Genomic DNA, 27,850 nt, shown 5'->3' on the forward strand with positions numbered 1-27,850 from the left:
GTTTCAGATGATGTTCGATGATCTGGCAAGCAGTTTGTTTGAAGCACACTGACCTGACTGACACTGATCCGTTTAAAAACAGAAATCAGTTAATGACATCGGTCATTAAAAGCCTGGTTGGAGCATCTCTATTTGAAAAACAAGGAAAACAAGACATATTTACTGTAGCTTTAAAGAAAAACATCCTAATAAGCAGTTTTTCTTCCAAAAATAACATCTTTATTTTATTTTAAATTATGTTTATCTACTGAATGTAAACCCACAAAGGAGGGCCAGAAGGCAGCTGTACAACCAGCACTGACCAAAGAGGATGTATGCATGAACTATGAATGTCTGTAGATGAACTTACATACAACATGTTATCATGCATTCCATGTTAGCAGAATAAACAAAGTCTGTTGTATTTACACACGTTATCCTCTATAACAGTATATAAGTAGTACTGATAATAAATGTAAACTTATCTCTGCTTACATTACTGGCTGTAAGAGTCATAAAGTGAGAACGAACACAAACTGATGATGTAAGATCTGTTGGAGCCATCTTTCTGCCAAGACTCCCCAAGCCCAACTCAACTTCAAAATAAAAGCTTCCCCTGGGGTGTGCGTGTGTTGACGAGAGACAGGGAAGACAGAGTGAGTCCAAAAGCTTCCGGGAACTGGAAACGGTTTTGATTCCCAGAAATATAAATCTCGCACAGCAGCCTCATTATGTGTGCTGATTGTCTCTTGATTCCAGTTCCATCATCTTTTATATCAAAGACATCGACAAAATGCCACGGCTGGCTGCAGTCAGTGACGTCACTCATCTGGTAGAAACCTCACACGTAACAGTGACACCTGATGAATGATGTCACTTGTTCCAGCCAATGACCTCATAAAACAGCGCCTTGAGCAGTCGAGCCTCGTAGGTGACGGTGTTCTTGCCGATGTGAATGTGGTGCTCCTCCAGAGGCTGCTCGATGATGGCCGGGACCTCCTTACCGTACGCTACAGGTGAGACAAACTGATGTCAACTCAAACTGAACAACATATAAAAGGTCCGCTGGCGTCTCCTAGAGGCTGAAATGCTCGTAACACCACACATTATGAAAGCGTTCCGGAGGGATTTTGCTATTCTTACAGGTAAAAGTCTGACCTAAAGGTGGCAGTAGAGGAAAGGTCCCAGGGCCATACAAATCTAAAGGGTTCATACTCTGAAGAACATGAATGTGCTCGGCTAATTTAGACTTTTTAATTTAGTGTTTATTATATAAGTTGTAACTGTGACTAGATCACTGAAACCATCAGGATTCATCCTCTGGAGACCATAAATATAGATGCACATTTCATTAAAAGCTGGCCAAAATGTATGGACACAATATTGATAATTATGGAATTTCGGTAACTGTTGCTACGCCTGTTAAGCTTTCTATTTTAACGCTGCATATATGCAGTGATTCACAATGATAATGAGGGCAGATTTACCATCGAAATTCTGAGGATTTTTTTAAACAATAGGTCCTTGAATTCAGACAAAAAAGGAGCAAATGCAGAAGCAGTTTCTCACTGTCGCTAGCAGTTTTGATCAGCTGTAGCTACCTAGCTAATCGCAAGTTAGCTCCATGAGTTTAATGAAAAATTTGGCCGACTTTTTAATGTCTTCAGCTGACTTTGTTTAAAACGAAAATCCTGTAAAAAAGGTTTTAAATATGCAATAGATGGCTACATGGTGTACTGCTAAAAGATGATAACTAAAGGTAATTATTCTCACCATGTAGAAAACATGGAAATAAAGAAACTGAATTGTTCTTGTATTGCAGTGTAGAACGAGTCAGTCCTAGTATAATAAGAAAAAATGTAAGATCAGGCTGTTATTTCATGCTAACATATCCCTGCTACTGAGCCTATATCTAGGTTACTACTGTAGGAAGTAAGCAAGTTAGTTAGCCAGAGATACTTGCTAAGCTGATCGGTTGCTGAGCTATGACTAGAAAACTGCTGTCTGAGTGAGGGGTTTATCTATTGTCTATTTTGACCTGATGGTGACGCTAAAGGAAAGCTCCAGGGGATCATGGGATGCTAAATATGTGCATTTAAAAACTGATAAGTGAAGTATGTCGCATTGGAATCAGTATATATCTCTCAAAGTACTCAGCTCAGACATAAAAGGATCCTGCAGAAAAGAAGCCTGTTGTCACACTGATGGTGTAGATAATGCTGGTTAATGCAGTGATCCAGCATTTTGCAGGTGTGTGCGCGTGTGTTTCTGTGTGTGTGTGTGTATGTGTGTTAATGCTGCTCACCCTCGCAGTGCTCCAGGAACTGGATACACTCCTGTACCACAGCGTCCCTCAGCATGACCATGTGTTTGGACATGTTCTCCAGCAGAGAAAGGAAACAGCGCTTGGCGTAGAACCATGTGTCCGTTCCCAACTACACACACACACACACACACACACACACACACACACACACACACACACACACACACACACACACACACACTAATGTTAATAAAAAGTCCTGCTAGCGTCTTTGTTTTAGTTTCAGTTATGGTTTGACTCTACAGGATGATAAGTGGTGACTTCTTCCTTCTGTTGTAAAGGAATCAGAATTCAGACATGATAGATTGTGAGAAGCTGGCGTGACTGTGTGGCTCGCCAAGCTTCACATTCCTGAACTCCTCTCTGCTTTCACTGTGAATGTGACTTTGTGGTGGTGATTGTTGTGAGGATGAGGAGGGGGCAACACTCAGGATGACGGCTTGTGTTCTCAGCTGGAGCTTAGTGGACTCAGCTGCAGCCAGAGTCTGCTGTTGTGACTGGATGAGATCAAAAGGTCCCAAAAAGAGCAGCAGCTCAGAGAAGAGTCCTGCAGGGCTCAGATGGTTATTTTTGGTTCAAAAATTTGACATTTTAATTCTAAACACTTTTTGTAGTTGTGTTTATGACCTGTCCATCTGTCCACCTGCCTCTGCAAAAGTGACAATACTGCCTGCTGCTCTTAGAATATAAAAGCCAAACTACTTTCCTTAAGAATATATGTTGAATGTAATCTGTTATTTAAACATTGCTACAAACTTTTTTTTACAAACAAAAAAGCCCAGAGAACAATTAAATGGCTGACCTTCTTATTGTAAGGCTCCAGGCTCTTGATGACACGAGAGATGCCAAAGTCATAGTTCCCCTTGGCGCAGTACAATGTCCTGAAAGAAAAACACAACTTCAGACACTAACAGTGATTCTTTAAGAAAGCTTACTGTAACCCTCATGGATTTGCATTGTTAAGTGTGTAGATTAATTCAATACCTTAGGAAACAGATACAATACACAGTATGTAATTAAAAACTCTAAACTCTAGTTTTACAGTACCAACTAGCTCGTCCAGAGCTTTTGACCGTATACCTCCTTCTTCCTTTCAGAAGTTTCAGACTACATACTAGGTCAGTTGATGACAACAAGGAAAGGAAAGCTGTAAAAGGCAGTGTGTTCTGGTTGATAGCTTCAGAAAAGCTAGTAAGCTAACCTAAAGCTAAGCTTAACCTAAGCTAAACCTTTCAATTTTTTAAATCACAGATTTGGACTATTGTCAAAATTGAAGGATGCCTTTGTTTGTTTTGTTTTTAAAATCACTTTCACTAAGTCTCCTTGTATCTGTCCAAGCTTAGTGTCCTTTCACTTTAAGTTCAAGCAACTGAAATATGTCAGTGATGGTACCATGGGCATCAAACATGTTCAATATTTAATACTGTATTTAACAAACCAAAACTAGAAGGGCACTTGGGGAGCACAGACCTCTTACAATGTTAATGCAGTGTGAATTTTCCCTGTCCGTAACCCCTTTTTCCGATAATTCCGACACCCCATGAACGCAGCACAAATGCCCTATCTCGATATGTTAACGAAAGTGAAAAAGAAAAAGAAGTCATGTATCAGCCCTGTGGTTCGGATCTGCTCCAAAATTGAATGGGTTCTTAATTGGCCCGTGCTACACCCTTCCACCAAGTTTCATGGCAATCAGGCCAGTAGTTTTTATGTAATCCTGTCGACAGATAAACAAACCAACCAAACACATAACCTCCCTGGTGGAGGCCAAAGGAACAGCCAATCATATAACTGTCTCTGCTCTTTGTCTTGATTGATACACAGTGTGAAATAAAAAAATAAAAAGATTTGGAAGAACGTAAAAATTTGAATTATAAACTGAAGGAATGAAATAAAACTGATCTGCAATAAACCAAGATGAAATCCCATTTCATAACAATTTCATGATTTTAACAATTAATTGGAGTATTTCACAATTTCATGTCTATGTTACATATTTTATATTATGATTACTATTTATTTAATAATGCCTGCTTTATTTCTGTGATATTAATCACTTTGGGTCTCCATAACTAAATGGCACTGTGAATGTTAATAGTATTAGTAAGGTTTGTAGATAGATACAGATATACATATAATGAACAAACAGCCACACATGCACACTGAAAGATTTCTAAATCCATGAGGTTCCTGGAGCAGAAATAAAAGGATCAATGCAAAAGCAGATTATAAAAAGCTTCTTCCTGAAGGATTAGTGAAAAGCAGCAGCAGCTAGAAACTCACCCGATGACCAGGTTGACGATGCAGAGGTGGAAGACCTTTTTGTCGGGGTCGTCGTAGGAGATCTGCTCCTCCTCTTTCTCGATCTTTCTCATCAGCTCTTCAGCCTGTTAAACGACAGGAGGAGGAAACGAGGGGAGATCGATTCATAGTGTGTTCAACAAAACCACACAAGTCAGAAGAATGTCATTTAACCCTACAACAGTTATCCCCATACAAAGACACAATATTCACAGGCAAAACATGAAAGTTAACTTATTTGCTTTTCAAAAAAAGTATTATCAACAAAATATACTTAGAGTAAAGAATTAAACGAGAAATTAGTGGTGGAAAAAGTATTCAGATCTGTTACCTGAGTAAAGTAATGCCACATCATAATAACATTACAATAAAGGGCAGGGGCGGAGCCAGACGTAAACATTGGGGGCTCAGGCCAAACCTAGAGGAGGTCCGGGGGCATGCTCTTTTTACAGCAGCTATTTGCATGATTTTTTTTTTTAAGACATTTGATAATAGAATACCTAGAAATATGTACATTATTTGGGAAAAACCTGATCGTTGCCAAGGACAAGAATCCTCTATAGCCTACATCCTGTTTTTAACTATTAACTATTAACACTTAATAACTGTCTTCATCATTCTGAAACCAGAACACAACAGATGTTAAGCATGACTAATTTGACTCCTGCCACCTAAAAAAGGCAAAATTGTACTTTTTTTCTTACTTATCTTGAAACCAATATTTAGTAGAGTTCACAGACTGAATGGCAATATTTCCACAGTAATAGAATTGTTGCTCCATTGATTAGACGGTCCAGTCAGAGGGACTGAGGAAAAATGACAAAAAGTTGAAGGTGGGCCTATTTTAAAAACCTAAAACATTCTGGGCTTTTGAGAAAACATAAAGGGCAGGAGCCCCCAGAAGCCACCCCTCGCTCCGACCCTGTGTAGGAGCCCTGCATTTAAAATGTAACTTAAACAGTAAAAGAACATAATAATGTTGTTTTACTAATACTAAAGTACAAGTACCTCAAATGTTTACTCAAGTACAGTACAGTACTTTCCACCACTGTATACAACTAATAATTAAGCAGAATGACCCCTTTCAGTGTTATAATGTTAACAACAGCAGTGACAGGATGACTGCTAGTGAACAGGACAACAGCACTGTGTTAACTTGTTTGAGCAGTACCTCTTCATTCTGGCTGGTCAGGATGTAGGACACACACAGGTTGGCCAGGACCACAGCGCTCACATTCAGGATCTACAGTGGAAACACACACACACACACACACACACACACACACACACACACACACACACACACACACACACACACACACACACACACACACACACACACACACACACACACACACACACACACACACACACACTTTGGCTCATTTGACACAATATTTCCAGCCAGCACTCTGACCTTTCAGAAACCTTTGTTAAAACCAACCCAGTGCCTGCAAGTTTCCTCAAACTGATTTTAGGCTTGTTTGAGCTATTCAGAATAGAAAATAATTCAAATGTTTTCAATGACAATTATTCACATTAAAAAATGAAAGCCTAACCTCAGACATTTTAAGACTATTTGGGATGTGAAGAAACCCTGCTAAACAATGTTGCTCTGGTAAAATGTGTGCGTTTTCAGTGAGGAATGGTAACCCTCCAGGGCCCGCAGCTGAGTTTATTGTGACTTAATTTTCTGAAATTGGAGAAAAGTCAACATTTTCAGATGTCACAGAAAGACACAAGTACCACTTCAAAAACACAAACAAAATGAGAACCCCACACAGCAAAAAAAAACATGGAAACAGATATCATGCACAGATGTGAAGCCACTCCAGAGGAATCAATACAGAGCTGTTTGGGTCTGTATTTTTACCGAAGGTTTGCACTTGCAGGGACACTCCTGAATGTTACACTGCTCCACCTGGACAAAAAGGCAAACTGTCAACATTTAGTCCTGACCTCAGACTGTCAGTGGGGCTGATTAACAGCATTGGAATTGAGTGTTTACTTCAAAATGATTAAAGTATTCAAGTGTCTGCATTTTTCTCAGTCCTTGCAAACATTTGTTTTCATATGAATGTGACCAGCCATCCTGAAGCACTCACGTTATCGTAGTGCTTCTTGACGATGGGCTCGTAGAATCCGATGGCCTCCTTGTATTTGTTCTGCATGAAGAGCACGTGGGCTACGTTCAGCTTCCAGGTATCATCCTCATTACAGACCTCCACCGACTTGCGGAAAATCTTTTCCACCATCTGGAAGTTCTCCCGGTTCCAGTAGATCTTCGCCTGGGCCATCAGGACCACGATGTACCTGGGAAAAGGTCGGGACAAGTACATGGTGAATAGGTTGTTGTATTTCCCCAATTGCAAAATAATTTTTACTGTAATTAACTAACTGGAGTGATGCCTTTGGTTGAAACATTAAAGCATAATATGTAGATGTGTCCTGTGGTCTAAATTATTGGTCAATTATTTTTAGGCTTCCAAGAACACGTTTCTTCTTCTTATTATTAGTTCTCGCAGGGGATAACATTTTTTTACATTAATGATTTCAGATTCAAATGTTTTATTTGTCACTGGCTGATATAATATGTGCAGTGAAATACAGGTAAGTGTGCAATAAATAACAATAATTAGAATAAACAAAAAACTAAGGATTAGAAAAATTAAGAAATATAAACATTTGATTTATGATTAAGTATTAACATGCTGCGTATATTGGCCAGGTGTACAGGTGGGCTATGCTTTTTTTCAGTGTATAAAACTTGAAAGTATACATGTTAACATATTGTATTTAAAATGATTACATATTGGGGCAAGATCACAGCGATCAGCCTCCTAACTACATTGTTATCTGTTTCAAATGCTTTTCCTCTCACATCTCACCACTGTGTTTATCTGTGTGTGTGTGTGTGTGTGTGTGTGTGTGCAGTGTTTCCTCTATGTTTATTTGAAAATGTTGGCCTGCCATGGCAACATTTCTGCCGCCATTGTATCAGAAATAGGGCAGATGCACAATATACAGTAGTCGCGGTTGCCTTTTAAACGTGCAGTAGGTAAGCACCAAACTAACTTTCTGTTATATTTGCTGAAACTGACCCTATGTTCCAGTAGAACTACATGAAGCAGATCATTTAAAAAAGAATCTGGCTCCTCTGGTTCCACCTACAGCCTGTAGTGTGATTTGCAAAAATCCACAGCTCCCTGTTCAGATGCCGGGGGGTGTCTGCACACGCATTCATTCTCCCTTGTGGGGGAGAGGGGCTTAGGAGACCGTTTTGGGCTTCAGCAGAAAGGGGGGAGGGACTGAGAAGTTGTCGATGTTCAAATGTTTTTGGCTAAGCCCTGGAACTTCACAATCCTACCTACAGCACCTTTAAATGATCCTGCCTGTTGGAAAGCCTGTTCACGCCCCCCGCAGGTGGACGGCGATACTGCAGTCTGATGTCGGTTTAGTGAGCGGCACTGTGCTTTGATGTCAGTTTTAGAGAGGCAGCGGACTTTTATTTAATCCTTTTCTTCATTCTGTTGGTTTGTGCGTTTGTGAGGAAAACGTGAGTATTGTACATGTGGAGTTTGTTGTGTGACACCATGCAGGACAAATATATCTGTATAGTTTAACTATTTAGATCGAAGTTATGGCAGGAGTTGTCATCAAAGGGGAGGGGGCTTGTTTGTTGTTTGGACAGACCTGCCCCGACTGCTAAAAACAATCCTAAAGGAAACACTGGTGTGTGTGTGTGTGTTTGTCCTCACTTCTCTTGCATCAGGTCGTAGTCCTGCAGAGTTTTCTTCTGTGCTTCATCATCTCGAGCCAGCCTGGCCTCCTGCACCTTAGAGAAGATGGACAAAACAACATTCAGCTAAAAGCTTCCTGAAGACAAAAAAAATAAACAAACAAACTGCCATGGTTTGTGCACAGCCCAGGACAAGAGAGCTCTGCAGCGGGTGATTAAAACCACCCAGAACATCATTGGTACCCCTCAACCAAGCATTAGTGATATCGGTGAGGTGCCTGTGCAGAGCCCAAAGGATATTATAAGAACAATATCTACTCCAGCAACAGCATGTTCACCCTGCTTCCATCTGGCAAGAGATACAGGAGTATCTGCTGCTTTGCCACCAGACAACAGTACAGCTTCTTCCCTCAGGCTGTGAGACTCCTCAACTCCACCTCACCCTCCGTACTCCACCATTAAAAATAGCTTTGTTTTTCTTATGTAGCATAAACGTACTACAACCGCATTTCGTTGTACAACCCTGCACATCTCAAAATGAAATTTAGACCTATGAAATATAGACAAATAAACATATTTACAGTACAATACAAATAAGAAAGAAACAAAGAAAGCTCTATGAAGGTATAGAATCAGGGTTCATACGCATTTTAACCAATACTTTTCCATGACTTTTTGGCAAATTTTCATGACTATGTATTCCTGAAAATGTTAGTCGACATTATACAATAAGAATAAAAATCTGTGTTAAAGTTTACCCTCAGAAGTTTAACAATAAAATTAATGACAATTTATGTGGTTCATAGTGGGGTTCGTAATATCGCGCCCCGAATAGAATGTTGAGGTTAGGACGACGTGAAATACATTTATTAATCACATTATTATGCTGTGTTAAAAAAGAAATTCCATGACTTTTCCAAAACTTTCTGGGTCTTTTTATGTTTCCAAAACCTTTCCAGGCCTGGAATTTGCATTTTTTAAATTCCATAACTTTACCAGGTTTTTTTTCCAGAATGGAGGAAGAAGAAGAAGATGAGAAGAAGAAGGTAAACAACCTGCTTGGCCAGCTTCCGTAACTGCTCTGTCAGTTTGCCGTTCATCTCATCAAACTTCCTAAAAGCCTGTGGAATAAACAGACGGTAATATTAATTTGATCATTTCAAAATATTTAACAGACAAAATTACAAAGTTGGCACAGATAGTTGTGTCTCAGTGGGTCGGGAGCTGGATACAAAGACCTGCACACTGAGAATAAAAAACTCTGTGGAATTATTTGGTGACTGTGACCAGCTTAGTCAAAATGTCACCTGTAAAGGCTGTTTTACATAAGAACTTCAAATGTCAGTGTACATGTTCCTCCCAGTACCTTTATTCCATCCCAAGTAGTTTAAACATGTTTGACCAAATGAAAGTGACTGTGCTGTCCAAACTGTCCAAACTTAACCCTTGTGTTGTCTTCACCGTCGTCCATGAACTTGTCAATCCGGGTCAAAATTGAAAAATGTGCTTTGTTTGGAACTTTATCCCTCTTTTCAACACCTTTTTTTATTCATGGTCAATAAACCTAATAAAATGACATTATACCTAATTTTTGAGTTTGAAAAAAAGCAGATATTGATGTTGATTTAACGAAGAAGCATAAATTGGCCTTTAGTGCTGCTGTAAACGAGGTTGATGAGACTAAATAATGACAAAACAACTAGCTGAAAGACGCTAAAACACTGTAAATCTCAGGAGAACTGTACTGTTGGTGATACTTCTCTGTGGGTAAACATATTGATTAATGTGGCTTTAGATATAAAATGTTCAGTACCTCCTCTGGTGCTGTCTGGCAGGTCAACAAGGCATCAAGAAACTCATACATGTACTGGAAAGGACAAAAAACATGTTGACTTAAATTTAGCTTCTGTCATAGGAAACCTGTCATGATTATTACGTTTTTTTGTGCAGGCAAACAGACAGAAAAACAAGAGTTCCTGCATTGTGAATTAGGACCTGGTGTGCTTTTTAATAAAAACATCACATATGACTCAGTCCAGTAACTTACCGGCGAGAGGAACTTGTAGGTGAGATGGGCGTTCTCTGCCAGGACGTCAGCTGCCAGATCAAAGTACTGAGAGAGAGAGAGAGAGAGAGAGAGAGAGAGAGAGAGAGAGAGAGAGAATAAACCCAGCAGTGACATTAATGCCATTTTAATGAAAGCCCACACCTCTCTGCAGTTTTCTGTGTGTGTGGAGCTTTTTCCACTAAGACTCACACAACATGACTCCAAATCCTTTTGGAAACATTGCTATTCGCTGCATGGAAACCCCTTGTACCGTATGGTGAAAAATGCTGACACAGACAGTCCCCTAGTGTAACAGAGGGGTGTCATGTTTGTGAAGAATAATTCTCTGTATAATGAAGACAACTCCAACTCCACAGGGTGGGCGCTATAATGAAGATCTGTTCAATCTAATATCATTCGGTATATCAGCCCTGGTATAAACAAGGTTCTCATTCAGAGTTGTTGGTTATGGAGCTAACAAGACTAATTAAAGGGAAACTTTTCATTTACTCAGGGAAAATAAATGACGGATGATGTGCATGGTAAGTTCATTCTCTTGAAACAGGACATCAAACACACATCACATCTGACAGATGAATGTGTGCAGTTATAGTTATCGGACAGCCATGTTTTAAGGTGTGTTGTAAAGGTGGAATATGTACGTATATATTTAATAGTAGTAGGCAGTGAATTCCAGTTTTGTATTGCCGTAACAGAAAATGATAATTGCTCAAATGTGCTTTTCCTGAGTGGAATTAGAAGGTCACCTTGTGTGGTGCTTCTGGTGATCTGACTGCTGTTGTTAGTTTATGAAGTAACTGAGCCCAGCAATCCTTGAGCAGGTGAGGACTTGCTGAAGCATAGAAGAAGAAGAAAAAAGTAAACAACGGCAGAACTGGCTGCAGCATTGCCGTCAATGCTTCGATTTGATTGGATGACCTACTTCGTCGGATCAAGCCTTTCATTCACCATAAAAGAACTCATCTTAACCTAGTAAGTTTACCAGAGAGACTTGCAGTCACTCTGAGAGTCCTGGCATCTGGTTGTCGACGAACCCGTTCAGGCCTCCCGTTTCCGCTTTGTCGCGCGCCACTGAAAAAAAAAAAGAGCCATGCGCGACAGCTGGGTGCGCGCCATAAATCGGTGCGCCGGCAGGATATTACGTCATTTTGACGTCACGATGGGGCGCGCCACCTTGGATGCGTCCAGTATAATTCTCGCTTAAAGCCTGTTGTGTACCTCATGTTTGCAGTAGAGCAGCAGCAGGTTTCCGAAGTTGACGGGGGGGAAAGAGGGCTGCTGCAGCAGGAAGGCCAGCTTCTCAAAACCTTCTGACGGCTTCGTGTCCATGTTCACCAGAGCCTGGTTGTGGAGTGTCACAGGGTCCAGCTCCTGCCAACACACACACACACACACACACACACACACACACACACAGGAATACAAGGGATACGCTATGTTTCATGCCTACATAAATACTGCATTATATATTTTAGTAGGCATTAAATTCCACTAGGGGGCACTAGTTGTACACTTCTCACACTTCTCCCAGGTTAAAAAGACAGTCATGACTCAGCACCAGTTAAAGACTGGACCAAGGACAGTGCCCCATCTGTACATTCATTTTAATGAAGCAGTTTCAAGACGATAAAACTATCATCATTACCTCCATGTAAGCCTTCACACCTAGGTCTCTATTCTAATATTCTATTAATTTCTGTTATCTCCAGGCTGTTAGTGGGGCAGGTACAGGCAGCCCTAATTCAGATTATATAAGAATGATCACACATAGCCAAAGGGTGTAAAGAATCCAGCTGTGCGCATGCACGCGTGCACACACACACACACACACACACACACACACACACACACACACACACACACACACACACACACACACAGTTGGTGTGAATGGGTGATGATAGTTACCTCCTCTGATCGGGGGGGCATGTCTGTCAAAGCCTCCTGAGCTCCTTTCACTGCAGGGAAACACATGAAAACAAAAAATGTTTGAATCAGTGTTTCTCCTACACACTTGTCTTTATGGGATAAACAAATTAAGCAAACTTAAATTAAAGAAACTCAAATAATCAACACTTAAGTTACCCTCTGGAGTTTTCTTGTAAAAGTAGAAGAAACAAGAAGTTCTGTTCAGTGTTTTCCACCATAACACTGTGTATCCTGAGGCCTAACAAATATGTAAAATGCATTTCCTTTTTAATGAAGCTGATTTTATGAATATTTAAAATCCTGCATTGTTTACATCATCCTCTTCCTTGCTTATTAAAAATACTGCTTTATGGCACTACTAGTGGTCAAACACTCCACAAGGAACCTTTAAGTTGTTGATACTTTAAAGTGCTCATATTATGCTTTTTGGCTTTTCCCCTTTCCTTTACTGTGTTATATACCTTTCTGTGCACGTTATAGGTTTACAAAGTGAAAAAGCCCAAAGTCCACCGCCAAAGGGACTTACCATCTCCAACAGAAAACACTGTTCACAAACTGCTCCAAACAGCTCTATTGTAGTCCAGCCTTTTATTTCTGTGACGAACGTGCGTTACTTTGTAACACACGTTATAATGCTCTGCCTAGCTGCTAGCGTGGCACTCCCTCATACTCTGCTTCTAACTGGCTAGTAGTCCTTACCTAGCTACTGCGCATGTGCGACTCCCAACAAAGATGGAACAGAAGTGAGATGTCTCACTCTGTAGCTAAAACAGAGAGCTCAACACACAGGGTGAAAAGAGGAGCTGCAGCAGTGTGCAGTACACAAAAATATGGTGTTTTCTGAAAATTAAACCACATAAACCTATTCTGGTACAACCGCTAAATACAATTATGAACCTGAAAATTAGTATAATATGAGCACTTTAAGTAGAATAATAAATAATAGTAGTAGTAAGTAAGTAGGTCACTAAGCAATTAAAAATATAAAGACTGGACAAGTTAAATCACTGTTGTGTTGTATTAGTATGGAAAGTAGCGAATGTCACAAATTATGACTTTAGGGGTTATTTTGTAAATATCAAGCTCTCTAATCTCTCCCTCTATCCTCCTGCTTGTACATAAGTTACATGGTAATTTTCTGAAGCATTGAGTGAGGTTCTTACGGTTCTTCAGCTGATATTCGATGGCAGCTTTGAGGTTGAAGGCTTCGATCAGGGCTGTCTGATGCAACACCAGCGTGTTGCCTACGCTGTGGACATCGATGCCCTCAGTGGTCATGCCAACGCTCAGCTCTGGTGTGCAGAAACACAACATCAGGTTAAATATTGTTGGAAGATCCTCAAGTAATATAACTGGACTAAAGTCTTAATTCAACAATTAAAATGTCACTCTAGCTGCTGTAAAGACGAGTTAGTCTGTATGTTGGACTAACACAGATGAAATGATGGCAGTTCCTCTGCGATGTGGTTTTACCTGGATGTTCTCTGATGCCTCTCTCGATGATCTCTCCGATGTATTTGAGGGCCTGAGCGTAGTTCTTCAGGCTGTAGTAACACAGGGCGATGTTGTAGGACAACGCTGTGAGAAAGGAGGAACAGAAAGACAACGATAACAAGATGCATTGTAAATGGGGCCTGTAACCAAATATCCATCTGGTAGCCTACCAAATTTCTCCCTAAATTTGTGATAAAATAACAATTTGAATCATATCATTAGCCTCCAGTTTTCCAAGCTTGTAAAAACGCAGGTTTTTTTTCCCCCCAATGTTGTGCTGCTCTGAATAATCACGACAAAGCAAATATGATGGCAAAATCAACCAATCATTCAGCTGAATCAGACCCTAAAGCATTTCATGATCAATTTAGTTATTAGATAAAGGCGTATGCGGCCTTTGTTGTGTGATGTGACATGTCCCCTCGTTTTCTCTATAAAAGTTAATGTTATCAAACGTAAAAATGTGCATAGAATCCATCCACTGAAGGCGTATTGATGCGTGTGTCTCTGACAACTACCTGGCACGTATCCCAGCACTTGCATGGCGGAGGTGAACTTCTTGCAGGCCTCCTCATACTTGCCATCCTGGTAAAGCAAACAGCCCATATTGTAGGAGTAGTCTGGGTCATCCTGGGGTAGCTGCTCCAGCAGTGACTGTACACACACACACACACACACACACACACACACACACAGAAAATGAATGGATGTGTGATTGACGGCTGCATATAATAATGATTCAAACTGTCACCATATTGAACTGAAATGTTATGGTATAATTTGTGTGCATTAACAGATGTTGATGTTGATGAAATGTGAGAGAGCTTGTCACCTTGGCAGTGGAGTAATCTTCCTCACAGTATTTGATACAGGCTTGCAGCTTGACCATCTGTGCCAGAGAGAGAGAGAGAGAGAGAGAGAGAGAGAGAGAGAGAGAGAGAGAGAGAGGGGATAAATCAAAGGTAAAGGTAAGTGCTGGTTTGACTTTGGGCCAAAGAAATTAAGCAATAACATGACTACAGACATCCATAATTCATTTTCATCATCAGGAACCTATTTTTCCGTAATTAGTTCACACATTTTCTGTGGAAGTTACATCATATTTCTACATGATCTTTTATATTGATAACATGAACTTAAATTCCACCATTAGTTTGACTTTCTGGTGATGAAAAATGTGTTCCTTGTTGCTGTGCTATAAACATTTTGTTTGTTTTATTTCAGTAGTTGTACATTTATGGCCCATATGCATTTGTTAGAGCACTTCTGCTGAACAACAGCTCCCAGTGATGGAAAGTGTGTAAAGGATGGAGGGAACAGAGTAAAGTGAAGCAGTGATGGAACACCTGCAGCCAAACTCTTTCAGGTCCCCATAAAACAATGCAGTTAGTCTTAGTGGAGCTGCTAAAAAGTTGGCATTTCAGTGAAACAAGTTTTTCACATGCTGCATTTTGAGCACAGCATTGTGTACACACTGTACCTTGATGTGACTGCTGGGGTTGTCGAGCACGAAGGAGGCCTTTGTGGCCTCAGGATAAGCACCAGCTTTGTATAGGGACTGGGCGTAGTAGACCTTGTACTCCTCAACCTCTGGGTGAAGCTGGGTGAGCTGCTCATAGCACTCTGCAGAGTTGGTGAAATCCTGGATGTGATAGTAGCAGTAACCCAGCAGAGACAGCGCTGCCCTGGACTGTAACACAATAGAAAGCAAGAGTTAAACTGACGGTCGTCTGCAGTGTGGGTAAGAAGAAAAACTCACTGTCTCACAAAGTATCTAAGACACAACAACATTAAAATACAAATCAGGATGTCTGCAAGTACTACAGCACGAAATGTGCCTTTAAAACTTTTTAAAAACTAAATACAAATCATAAATTTGCGATATAAATCAGCTTAACCCATATTTTAAAAATATTTTTATATTAAAGACTAAATCACACTATTTCCACTCGGGCTGCAAATAAAGTTGATCTTTTATTATTGTTATTCTGCCTATTATTTCTCAATAAAAAGTCAGAAAATACACACATTGAAGAAGCTGGTATGAGTAAATATTTGTCTTTTTTGCTTGAATTTTTTTCTTCTACCGATTGATTGATGTACTAATCATTTCAGCTCTGTTCACAATGAAGTAACATTAACACATAAAAAAGCAGCAATCCTTGCATTTGTAAAACTAGAATTTCTGAAATGTGACTGAAACCATTAATTGATCATCACAATCAATTACATTTTAGGCCCAATATTTGCAATAAAATACTTACAAAAGACCTGCAGACATCCTGAAATGTTATACTCTATACACATTTTATATTCCAGACACCTACCTTCGTGTGTTTTTGAAGTTGGCCGTTTAGGATGTGAATTGCTTCCACATACTGCCCGTCTTTGATCTAAAAGACAGAGAATGAACTTCGTGGTTTTATATACAGTGTTCCTATTATTATTATTATTATTATTATTATTATTATTATTATTATTATTATTAACATTATCTTACAGAACTAGCTACTGACACAAGCTGTTTCTAATAACGTTATGGTAAAGTATAACGTTAACTTTAATTCACCGAGCATCATTTTAACGAACCATTTAACTGTTTAACGTTACGCGGAACTGCAGCACAGGTAACGTTAGTTATTATTACTAGAGATTATTTAGAGATGCGGTAACGTAACGTTAAAGTTAGAGTTAACGGGCAATAACGATGCAAAAGTTGACCTTTTATTGAGTTGTGTGTGTGCTTGTTGTTTTAAATGTATGCTGAATTTACTTGCAGTCCATCGCAAAAGTGTTATATCACGAGTGTATGTTTTCAATAAGATAGAAACACTAAAATCAACGATTTTTGAATGGAGTTTCGTTCAGCGTTAACGCTAACTGTTATAACGTTAACGAAGCTAACGTTAGCTTATCCCTGAGCTGGGAAGCTAACCTCAACTAAAACAACAACATTCTCACCAGTTTGTATATTGTAGCTGTGTACTCTCCGTCTTTTATAGTTGTCATGGCTTCAAACGAGTAGTTTTAGCGACAACAAATTACTTGTAACGTTGTGTGTTCACACAATCTGAAATATATCATCTAGCTAGCTAGCTAGTTTCTGTTTAGTGGACGGACGGGTCGCATAGGTGCTGTTACTTAGCAACGGAAAAGGACCGGAAAAGGAAGTTTTGACAGACGCGTGTAACAGCCAATCATAAAGGAGTTACGCTGGCCCACCTTCAATGTCCCCCCCCATACCTTTATTTACGTTACTGTTCTTTTAATACATCCATGGATACAACAATTCAACTAACCATAACTTTATGTAACATCATGTTTTCCCTACAATGTTATTTAATGCAGCTTAATTTCTAGTTTATCCAGGTCAGTTTCATTTCATTCCAGCATTTTTATTCATTACATTGACTGTTTAGAGATATGGTTCTCACAGAACAGTGAGCTACAAACATCTTACAGAATATGATGCATTGCTGTAGCTTAAACTACCCAACAGTATACAAATGAGTTGAGAATTAGCACAACCTTACAGCAGTAAAATGCAACATACACATTAATGCAGCAGTAATATTAATCTAGATTCAGAATCATCATATATAATAGTAAAACACTGACAGGGAACATTTTACTGCACAATCAATGCTTTTACTTTAAGTCAGGTTTTGAATGCAGGACTTTTTATTTGGAGTATTTTCACCATGTGGTATTAGTACTTTCACTGAAGTAAAGAATCTGAATACCTCCACTACCGTTGTAAAATAAAATCACTGAAGAAATGACTTTGTGAAATGAATACAGACTTCTAAAAACATTAATTGTAAACAATAAAAACAGCTTTAAAGAAATAAAATTGTGTGACCAAGTGTGTGCTGTTTATAGAAGTTAGTTCATTGCATGTCTATGGAACCAGCCTGGCAGGAAACAAAGAAATACATCACTGACACTGAGATAGTTTTCTTTCCTTAAGGAGGAGACAGCAGTGGCGGTGTCAGGCTGTCTGACGGCCAGGGGCAAAACATAAGATAAAAAGTGCACCAGCTGCATGTACTGCACCAGAATGAGTGTTTTCTAGCATGTAAGGCAGCCTATATGGCACTGCATTATGTTTTCTCCACTGTAATGGCACCCCAGATGGCACTTTATCACGTTTTCTCACACCCCTGAAAGTTTTTTTTTTATGAGATTTTTTTTGTTAAAAACCTCTTATATCATTCAAATAAACCATAAATAAACCCTTATGAGGGAAGGTAAGATCAGCTCAAAATAAAATACAGAAGGAACTGTGAGGGTAAAAAAAACTCATAACGTTAATGTTTTTCTTGATTTACACACATGTGCATCCAATGTAATCCATTTATTTATCCATGAATTAACATGAAACTTAGCACACCTTAAATGGAAAATGAATAGTACATTGTTTTACAAATTAAGGTGTACCTGTCGGACAGCCAAAGATAAAATATATTTAGAAAATAAATATATTTTGTGTTAATTTATATGGTTCTTTCTTTCTTTCTTTCTTTCTTTCTTTCTTTCTTTCTTTCTTTCTTTCTTTCTTTCATTCCTTCTTTGAACAAGCACAGACAGACAGGTAAAAACACACTAATGAGCTCATTTTCCAGGAAGTGACTGACGGGTCACAGAAAAGAACACACACTCACACACACACACACACACACACACACACACACACACACACACACACACACACACACACACACACACACACACACACACACACACACACACACACACACACACACACACACACACACACACACACACACACACACACACACACACACACACACACACACACACACACACACACACACACACACACAAAGACAATGGTCAAAACAGATGAAACCGACCAAGGTGCTGGAGCTTCGCCTTAAACCTAAACCACTGTGCTGACCACTGGGCCTCCATAATGATGGGGGAAAGAGTAGATGGGTAGATGCTGTGTGTGTGTGTGTGTGTGTGTGTGCGTGTGTGTGTGTGTGTGTGTGTGTGTGTGTGTGTTGTGTGTGTGTGAAAGTGAGATTCTTTTGTGTTTATGCATGTACATGCATGCTTGTGTGCAGTGTGGGTGTGCTCTCTTTCTGCACTTCTTGCATGCCTCTCACTGCCTTCTGTTGGGATTGTAAGGAAGCTGTGAAGTAGAGGAGCTGCGAAACAACAGGTACACACTATTGATAAGTAGATATATGTGCAGAGAGCAGGGTTTTATTTACATATGGATCATATAGCTCAATCATTTTTTGTAGCCTTAGATGATAAAGAAAAGAAGAGGGGAGCTGTTAAAAGGGACGGGTGGGTTGATGTGATATCAAGAGTAAATTGTTCTAATGTTCAATAACTTAAGCTTCATTTTTCAGCTCTTTTTGTTCAAAATTGCTTCCTTTTTAATTGTAACCAAAACAAACAAAGTAAAAAAAGTGCTTATGAAATCTTAAAAAATACTTTTCCTTTTAAACAATGTTGCTGCTTTGAAAGAAAATATGACGGTATTCATGCTGCAGACGTGTAATGCATGTTTGAGCTAAAAGCTGACTGGGACTGTATTGTTGAACATGAATTTGAACAAGGCATCTGCCGTTTAAATACTGAATAAATCTAAGAAATTCTGTCATTCTTCCATGTGCCTTCTTTCACAGCAGGGCCACACTTATTTCATGGTTGCCAGATTGAGCCCGGTTAGAGCTGATGAGATTTTAGTTGCTTAAAAAAAAATGGTGGGCCTGTAGATAGCTTTTGACTGAGGCTGGAATTTCATTGTGGTTGTTTATGTGTGTGTTATTATGTGAGTGTGCATACCTGCAGGGACAGAAGGAGGTTATGTGTGTTTGATTTAATACAAGTTTTTGGGAATTGGTGTAATTCGGCATTAAGTGATGAGTTAAGAGATGACACCAAAATCCTAGGTGCTCCCAGTATATATGGAGCATATTGTGTATACGCTGTTGATTCTATATTTGACTGATTATCAACAAATCCCATGAAAAGACCAAAACAAACAATGTGTTGCTGATTGGCTAATTGTTTGCAGCCCTGCAATGCTTCATTGGATCAATTGCTTTTTCAACAGAGAAACCGCTGTTTAATGTCATGATTCCAGAAGAATCAGTCAACTCTGTGGAACACCAGCCTTATTCTTCGGTTAAAGTCAGCAGACTGACCATGTAGTAATATACAGTGCAATTTCCCACAGTGTGGATTGGAAGTGTTTTACGCTGCAGTTCCTTTAATGACCACTTGACAGTGCTCAAATGACTGGAAACACTCCAAAGTTATCTCTTTCTGTCTCCCCCATGAGGAATTCTAAGTAATGACAACAAAACTGTCGATGATACAGGCCTTCCGTTACCGCGCAAGATGTCCACAGCAACTCTACAAACTTACAAACAAACCCACTCTTCAGCCTACAGTACTGAGAAATACTGTTTCATACTTTAAAAAAGGAATCTGAAATCGTTAACTGTCTTGACACCATCAGTTTTCTGCTTGAGCTCACCAGCGGGTCCATCTCTCAAATATGTGACATTCATTTAAACACAGTTGTATAGTCTACTAGAGCTTTGTGTATTATTGGAGTAATGTCTGTGTGTGTGTGTGTGTTTAACTGGATTAAACATGAAGTTCCCGAGGTAGTTTGTACTTGGCATGTCTCTGCAGCTCTCCTCCCAGTTTTCCACGTCTCTCTGTCAGTTCAGTTTTTTGTTTCAGCTCTCTGACTGCTGCTTGGAATCATTCCTTTTAGTGTGAGCTGACTGCAGAAGCTGAGAGTTTAGCCTCGGGGCTTCTTCTCCTGTTAACCCTCTGACACGCCTCAAAGACTTAGAAGATTTCCCTTTTTACTTTGCTTTGTCAGGATTGATTGCCACAGTGATTACAGCCATACAAGGTTTAACACAGTGCTGAGGAATAGTGTAATACCTGCAGCATGCTGACTCTGGCTGTGCAGAGCAATAAGACTAGCATAAAGACACAGAACTCAGAGGACATCATGCACTGTGAGACTTCATGAAGACTGAACCCTCCAAAAAGGAGCTTGGATACATGATTTAATTACACTTATGTATTGGTAAATTGCAAATAACTAAACATATACAGTCATGTGAACAAATTAGGACACCCATACTAAAGTTGACTAAAAAGAGGAATAAAAAAATCATCATTAGGAAATTGATCTTAATGCCTTAATTAAAACAATGAGGAAAAATCCAATCTTTAAGGACACCAATTTTCTTTGTGAATGAATAATGTATCATAAATAAATAAATGTTCTTCCTTAAAATAAAGGGGGCATAAGTAAGTACACCCCTATGTTAAATTCCCATAGAGGCAGACAGATTTTTATTTTTAAAGGCCAGTTATTTCATGGATCCAGGATACTATGATCCTGATAAAGTTTCCCTTGGCCTTTGGAATTAAAATAGCCCCACATCATCACATAGCCTTCACCATACCTAGAAATTGGCATGGTTTTATTTCAGTTAGCCTAATAGCTGGTTTGATTTGCATTGAGAGATGATTTTATGGAAAGTAACCCATGCTAATCTCTAGGTATGGTGAAGGCTATGTGATGATGTGGGGCTATTTTAATTCCAAAGGCCAAGGGAACTTTATTAGGATCATAGTATCCTGGATCCATGAAATAACTGGCCTTTAAAAATAAACATCTGCCTGCCTCTATGGGAATTTAACATAGGGGTGTACTTACTTATGCCCCCTGTATTTTAAGGAAGAACATTTATTTATTTATGATACATTATTCATTCACAAAGAAAATTGGTGTCCTTAAAGATTGGATTTTTCCTCATTTTTTTAATTAAGGCATTAAGATCACTTTCCTTCACTTTTTTTCACATGGCTATACTCATACACACTGCCTGACTGAATTTGCCTTGATGAAAATAGACAGAACTTAAATGGAAGCAGGGCAAGTTTATTTAAAGTTAATTTAAAATAACGGTATTAAGTCAAAAATAAATGAAAAACCAGGCAATAGAAAGAGAAAAATAATTGTGGTAATTTGTTCCAGATATGTGTAAGAAAGTAATGTGATAAAAAAACAAAAAAAAAACAGGCTCAACTCCAAAAACAAAACAAACAACTTGACTTAGAATTTTCGTTAAACTGCTAAAGATAGACAGGTGTAGTAGACAGTAGTGTTGTTGCCTAAACCTAACCCTACCCTGCATGTAGAAATATGATGCCAAAGGGACCTGACTAAGTGTCCGTACGGGATGAGTTGGGGGGTGAAAATGTGTTGGAATATGATCAAAAAACAGGATAAGACTCAAAACCAGGAATGGAAATAAATCTGTGTTTTTGTGCGCCTTCATTTCCCCCCAGGTGCTGGTCCATCATGGCCCCCAAACTGAGCGTGCTGCTGCTAATATTGTCCGTTGTCACGGTAACGGTTCTGGCCCAGAGGCGACGGACGTCATCGTCGATGAAAACCACTAACACTGACGAGTGGAACTACAGGGATGGCTGTGAGCACCCAGAATACTCTCTGTTTACCCCAGGTCAAAGGTCAGGTTCAGGGCGCATCATGATGATGTCAGAGCTAGAGGTGAAAGAAAAGCTGTCGGCCGATGTGTGGATGCCTTTTTGTTTTGAGTTGAAGCTTTACTGCTCTCTTCAGACAGATCTGAGACAATAAGGTGCAGACCACAGCCAGAGACGGTTTAGAACTGAGACGCTTCAGTCAGAGTCATTTCCTGTATCTGTGTCACATGGGTTTGGCCATTGCCACGCCTCTGTAGGAGACTAGAGGCAGGTCTGGAGTGGATTGATTCCAAAGTTAGCTGCATTACTTTTTGTTTTCCTAAGAACTTTATTTCAACTGCTAAATATTGTTTCTTGCAGTATGTTTGGTGTGAAATAAATACTCTAACCTAAATTACCTGAATGCATGCTACCTGGTCGATGTTAAAGGGCAGGTGAACTTAGCCTGTTGGAAAAGCTAAGCTAATGAGTCCAGGACTATAAACAAAACCGATTATAAAATAATATAAGCCTGTATTGATCCTCAGGGGGAAATCAGGTGTTGCAGCAGCAATGGTCAGAAAAATTACAGATTAATAGAGAAAAAGTTAAATAGCATAATTAGAGGTATATCAAACGAAAATAAAAATAGAATTAAAAATATAACTATACTAGACTGGGTAAACCCAGCCCGATCTGCCGGCGATTTGATTTCCCCCTGCAGATCAGGCTGGAAACCTGTACGTTTATCTATCCTACTTCCGTCTGCGGGGACCAATCACAAACACTCTTATCCACCTGGCGAGCTATTGGCAGGTTTAACACGATGACGATAGAGAAGCGACCAAGCAGCTTTTTGTTTACATTCAACATGGCGGCCACCAAAGCGCAGCAACCCGTTGATGCCTCTGTCGCTGCTGTTTTAAGTACGTCACCCGGATCATTGCTCTGATTGGTTGAAGGACTATCCAATTGCGTACAGGGTCATTTGAACTATGCCCGTTGATCACGCCTCTTGCGCAGTAGAAAATACAGAGCAGACTCCCCAGACTAACGTTCAATCTTAAAAGATTGAGGTTGGTCTGGTGATAGCCAGACTATAACTATACAAGAGCAATTAAAAAAATCAGTATCACCACATCAATTTACATTGATACCTTTTGGTTTTTAAGCGTTGAGTTTTGAGCCAAAAGCGATCAAGTGTTTTTAGCTTCAGTAGAAGAACTAATCTCCCTTTAAACTAACACACCCAAACCGCATATCTCATCAACATTCTTGTAAACAGGGCATGCGTGTGCCGGTGTAAACAGGAGGCAGCCTCGTATACTGGGCATAACCAGGAGGCAGCATGTATACTCCTAATCTTCAACCGCACACCAACTAACTAAGTTTTAGCCTACCTTTCTAATTTGACTTAGGGTGATACAACTGAAATTCACCAAAAGGTTTTTCACCAAATCATCTCTCATTATCAGTTCTCTTTAAATGACTCAGGAGACAGTAACTATTTTATCTTTACACTCTTTTTATAGCAGGAAACATGAATTCAGTGGGTTCTGACTTATAGAACTATTGTGCCTTACTTTGTGTCACCAGATCTGTGTTGTGGTTGTGATTTATTGTCTCAGCTGAGAAGGTGAACATGCGTGGCGTGGCCAACCTGACTCAGGTCCTGGACAACTGGAGGTTCGACATCCTGAGCCAGATGAAAGGACTTCTGCAGAACGACCACCAGTCTCTCCTGCCCGACTACGCCAGGTATGGAAGGAGCAGAGAAGGAGGACAAGGTTATCAGTGGGATAGACCTTCCTCCACAGCGCTGTGGACGAGGGTCTGGCTAGTCCACACATCATCCCGGGATGGGAGAAAAACGTGCTCTTGTTTATTGGCATTTCCTTAAACCAATCATAATCGTCTTGGGCGGTGCTAAGTCCCGGACACAATGACATATGCCTCTGCTAAATAGCCTCGGGAAGGAACTTGTTTTGGTGCAACATGTGTACGTGTGTACGTGCAACAGAAAACTCAGGTTGGACAGATAGTCTAGCTAGCTGTCTGGATTTACCCTGCAGAGATCTGAGGAGCAGTTAACCATAGTCCTCAGAAATCCACCGGAGTTTAAAATTCCAACACAAAGAAAGCGAAAGGTGACGGACATCCGATATATCAGTGGGATAAACCGATTATTATGTACATTTCTGCAATAATATAATACACTGAGTCACCGTGTAAACATGTTCTTGATCTTGGAAACAGCAGTTGACAAAAATAATCTCACCACAAGATCCATTTAGTAGCTGTTCTGGAGCTTTCAATCATATCCCATCTTTATCAGCAGATGCACTTTTATCTGTTTTCATGGGATTGTAGATGGATTTCCTTTTTATGCTCCATGACTAAACAGTGTGTACTGTATGTTGCCTGGGCACCATGTTGCAGGCTCACAGATGTAATTTGGGTTTTGGATGTTTTCTGACTCTCTGCAGTTCAAAGGATCCGTTTCAGTGAAGTTTGCAAAAAGGTTTCGATTTGACCTATGCGGGTTTCAAAGCAGTATTACTAATATTGCTTTGAAGGACATTTCTCAAACAGCTATTGTTGCATTAATGTGTTCTGCCTTTAATACTGTGTATAATTAAACAAACTGCATCAGAAGATCATATCTGACTTTTGACAACAGCTCAGTTAAACAGTCTAAATACAATACATAAGGTGAAACAGTCAATTGATGGAAGATATTTTCCGTTACAGCATTGTAACTCATCACAGATTTATAATTTTCAAATGTTTTAGATCAGAATTCGTTGACATTGAAGGACAGACAGAAAATGACAAAAACAGAAATGAGAGCAAATGAAAGAGAGAAAAGGAAAAGCTGCATGGAGAGGTCAAATGAAAAGAAAATAAGGCAGAGACTATCCCTGTTTATGTAACTGCTGGTCTGGACCATAATGATGTCTGGTCCTCTAAACTGTGGCCAGAGGCAGGAAACACCAGACTTCCTTGTGGAAAACTCGAGCCCGGTTTTCTTTCACACTGAATAACAGCACATTTCTATTTTGACTTTTAAACTGCAGTTTCAGCTGCAGTTTCCTATGACAACGTTGGCCACAGAGTGGACCCAACCAGCCTGAAGGATGAACCAAATTCCTGTGGAGACTCCTAACTTTTTTTTTATTTTACTCGCGTGGAATATTCTGCTCATTCAAAAACATACAGGAGAAGTGTGCTCTGTCAAATGTGACACAAGTTTCTGAACTAAACTCAGCTGTCTTCTTCATCCCAACGTCTTTTTTTTCACATTTATCCCCCTCCTCATACTGTCTCTTAATGTTTTTCACAATTGACACATTTAATCGGTGCTGAAGAACATAACGTTTGCATTTATGGGGTTTGAAAGGAAGTAAGTTTGACTCTGAAATGTGAATTGTAAACCCACACTAAATGAATGAATAAATAAAAATAATGGTTTGAGGAATGATGAGTGATTCTCATGAATAATGAGAATAAAACTTGAGGTGCTCTGGGACCAAACCAGACTGCAGTGATGAAAGAAGGAATGAAAAAACAGAAATACTACTAAACCTAGTCTATACATCGAAGACAATTCATTTAGGGGATTGCTCTGGTGCTGCCGGAAGATCCGCCGGACGTCCCTCATTTTGGGCCGGATGTCTGTTACCTTCCGTTTTCTTTGTGTTGGAATTTTAAACTCCGGTGGATTTCTGAGGACTATAGTTAACTGCTCCTCAGATCTCTGCAGGGTAAATCCAGACAACTAGCTAGACCATCTGTCCAATCTGAGTTGGTCAGTTTTCTTTTGCACGACTAAAACAACTTTTGAACGTACACATGTTCCACCAAAACAAGTTCCTTCCCGGGGCTATTTTGCAGAGCACGTTTTTCTCCTATCCAGAAATGTTGTGTGGACTAGCCAGATCCTCTTCCACAGCGCTGTGGAGGGAGGTCTGACAGTGCAAGACTATACCAAACCAGATGAACTAAGCGCTCTCTGTGTTGCTGTCCAGGATCCAGCCGCTGTCTGAGGCTTTAGATGATCTCTACAAGGAGTTCAACGCCCTCAAAGCTCACCTGGGTGACCTGACCGACAAGTTCTCCGCCATAGAAACCTTCATCGACGAGGTCAAGGCCAACCGCGCCAACAACGCCAATGCTGGCCCGGCCTCTATCCCAGACCCAGGCCAGGACCCTGTCCCGGCCCCGGCCCCCGTCCCCAGACAGGCTGGGAGGAGGGTACTGAGGAAGAAGGCCTCTTCCTAAGCAGCCAATGATGTGCTTCTTCTATCTTGATGTCTCTGTTCGTATTATCTGGCTTAAGCTAATCCTCCTATAATTTCATCACGTTGTATACAATTCTTAGGCCAAGGCACTCCCAATTTATAACACTAATATCTAAAATTTAAATATACAATACAGCACAAGATTTAACATCTAAAATATATATACATAAATAAATAAGCCCATACAATACACATCTTATATTATATGTAAAAGAGCTGCACTCGGCGTGTTGCTGTAAACCCAGCACCGTTTAATATATACCAAGATCTTTTTTTCCAAATAAATATTGTTTTCCGGTTATGTTTTTACATTTCCTGTGACAGGGCAGTATAACACGCAAATTGGTTTAGAAATCTGCACACGTGCTGTGTCTGAAATCACTCACTTGACTCATTCAGTCCTCCCTATAGTATATGTGCTGTAAATTGATATTTTTGAAAACATTTTGTATGCATCGCATTGTGGGATTGTTAGTAGAAAGTAGTCCATGCTATGGACACATTGTAGAATTCAAATAAAATGGCCAAGGGTATATAAAGTGGACTATGTAATAATAAAAAGCTAGGGGTTTTGAACACAGCTACTATTTCCAGTTTCCTCATAGAGTAATATATCTGTTGTTAAAATTAAAAAAAGAAAATCCAGGTATTTGATTTGCAAGATTGATTGTTTGTTGTTAAGTGCATGCCGACTTTAACTACACAAGCTGAGGGATATCTTCAAACTTGCAGCACAGCTGAGCTGGTTAGAAAGAACTTGTTCTGTTTGTTCTGAATGCTTTTTGGACAAACATGCTTGTTGGTTTGGGTTTACTGCTAAATATTTCATATTTACCTATGAGCTCCAAATAAACTAATTTCTGGCATTCATTCAGTATTTCAGTTACTGTTTCTTCGAACAGAAAAATACGTTGCACATCTATTTTATGAGACATATGCGTAAACAAACTCCTTCGCACTGTCTAGCTTGCAAAATACATTGATTAGGGACGTTTCAGTGCTATACCTTCATCAGGCAAACGGTTTGTGACAATGAGAAACCATCTTAAATATGGAGTGGCTGTAAATCTGCAACCAATCACATTCCCAATGTGCAGTAGAAAGGCATGAATACCAACCATCAATTTATTATATTACAGTCTCTATCTCAATCGCAGTCTTTCTCTCTAAAAATCATAAATGTGCCCCCAAATGCTAAAACTAAATGGGTA

General features: G+C 39.7%; 2 protein-coding genes across 3 annotated transcripts; one reads left to right on the plus strand and one right to left on the minus strand.

Moving 5' to 3' along the window:
- Positions 1-191: 191 nt before the first annotated feature.
- ift70 (intraflagellar transport 70) lies at positions 192-16,977 on the minus strand. 2 transcript variants are annotated; one of them, XM_078268826.1, is made up of 20 exons: positions 16,798-16,977; positions 16,164-16,229; positions 15,317-15,526; positions 14,669-14,725; positions 14,355-14,490; positions 13,816-13,920; positions 13,506-13,634; positions 12,322-12,371; positions 11,632-11,784; positions 10,393-10,458; positions 10,159-10,212; positions 9,401-9,466; positions 8,365-8,441; positions 6,712-6,919; positions 6,480-6,527; positions 5,778-5,849; positions 4,589-4,692; positions 3,108-3,186; positions 2,285-2,414; positions 192-989 (listed from the first exon to the last, which is right to left on the minus strand). In XM_078268826.1, the coding sequence occupies exons 1-20, from the start codon at positions 16,843-16,845 to the stop codon at positions 853-855; spliced, it is 1,995 nt and encodes a 664-aa protein (XP_078124952.1). In that variant the 5' UTR covers positions 16,846-16,977; the 3' UTR covers positions 192-852. The 2 variants fall into 2 exon arrangements, with proteins under 2 accessions (XP_078124952.1, XP_078124953.1); XM_078268827.1 differs by lacking the exon at positions 6,480-6,527.
- A 1,939-nt stretch (positions 16,978-18,916) lies between these two features.
- Positions 18,917-27,509, plus strand: LOC144529631 (uncharacterized). The gene is made up of 4 exons (XM_078268829.1): positions 18,917-19,024; positions 22,201-22,343; positions 23,967-24,096; positions 26,367-27,509. The coding sequence occupies exons 2-4, from the start codon at positions 22,214-22,216 to the stop codon at positions 26,617-26,619; spliced, it is 513 nt and encodes a 170-aa protein (XP_078124955.1). The 5' UTR covers positions 18,917-19,024; positions 22,201-22,213; the 3' UTR covers positions 26,620-27,509.
- The last annotated feature ends 341 nt before the right edge of the window (positions 27,510-27,850 follow it).

Source organism: Sander vitreus, chromosome 15, assembly GCF_031162955.1.
Source record: "Sander vitreus isolate 19-12246 chromosome 15, sanVit1, whole genome shotgun sequence".
In the NCBI taxonomy this organism is placed as follows: Eukaryota; Metazoa; Chordata; class Actinopteri; order Perciformes; family Percidae; genus Sander; species Sander vitreus.

What these genes read in the sequence shown, in the direction of transcription:
- LOC144529631 (XM_078268829.1), top strand. Translation starts at nt 22,214, where the DNA reads ATGGCCCCCAAACTGAGCGTGCTGCTGCTAATATTGTCCGTTGTCACG. An exon ending in GTGGAACTACAGGGATGGCT is followed by an intron (nt 22,344 to 23,966) that starts GTGAGCACCCAG and finishes TTATTGTCTCAG; the next exon opens with CTGAGAAGGTGAACATGCGT. An exon ending in CTCCTGCCCGACTACGCCAG is followed by an intron (nt 24,097 to 26,366) that starts GTATGGAAGGAG and finishes GTTGCTGTCCAG; the next exon opens with GATCCAGCCGCTGTCTGAGG.
- ift70 (XM_078268826.1), bottom strand. Translation starts at nt 16,845, where the DNA reads ATGACAACTATAAAAGACGGAGAGTACACAGCTACAATATACAAACTG. An exon ending in AGTGCTGGGATACGTGCCAG is followed by an intron (nt 13,921 to 14,354) that starts GTAGTTGTCAGA and finishes CCTTTCTCACAG; the next exon opens with CGTTGTCCTACAACATCGCC. An exon ending in CCTACAAGTTCCTCTCGCCG is followed by an intron (nt 10,213 to 10,392) that starts GTAAGTTACTGG and finishes TGTCCTTTCCAG; the next exon opens with TACATGTATGAGTTTCTTGA.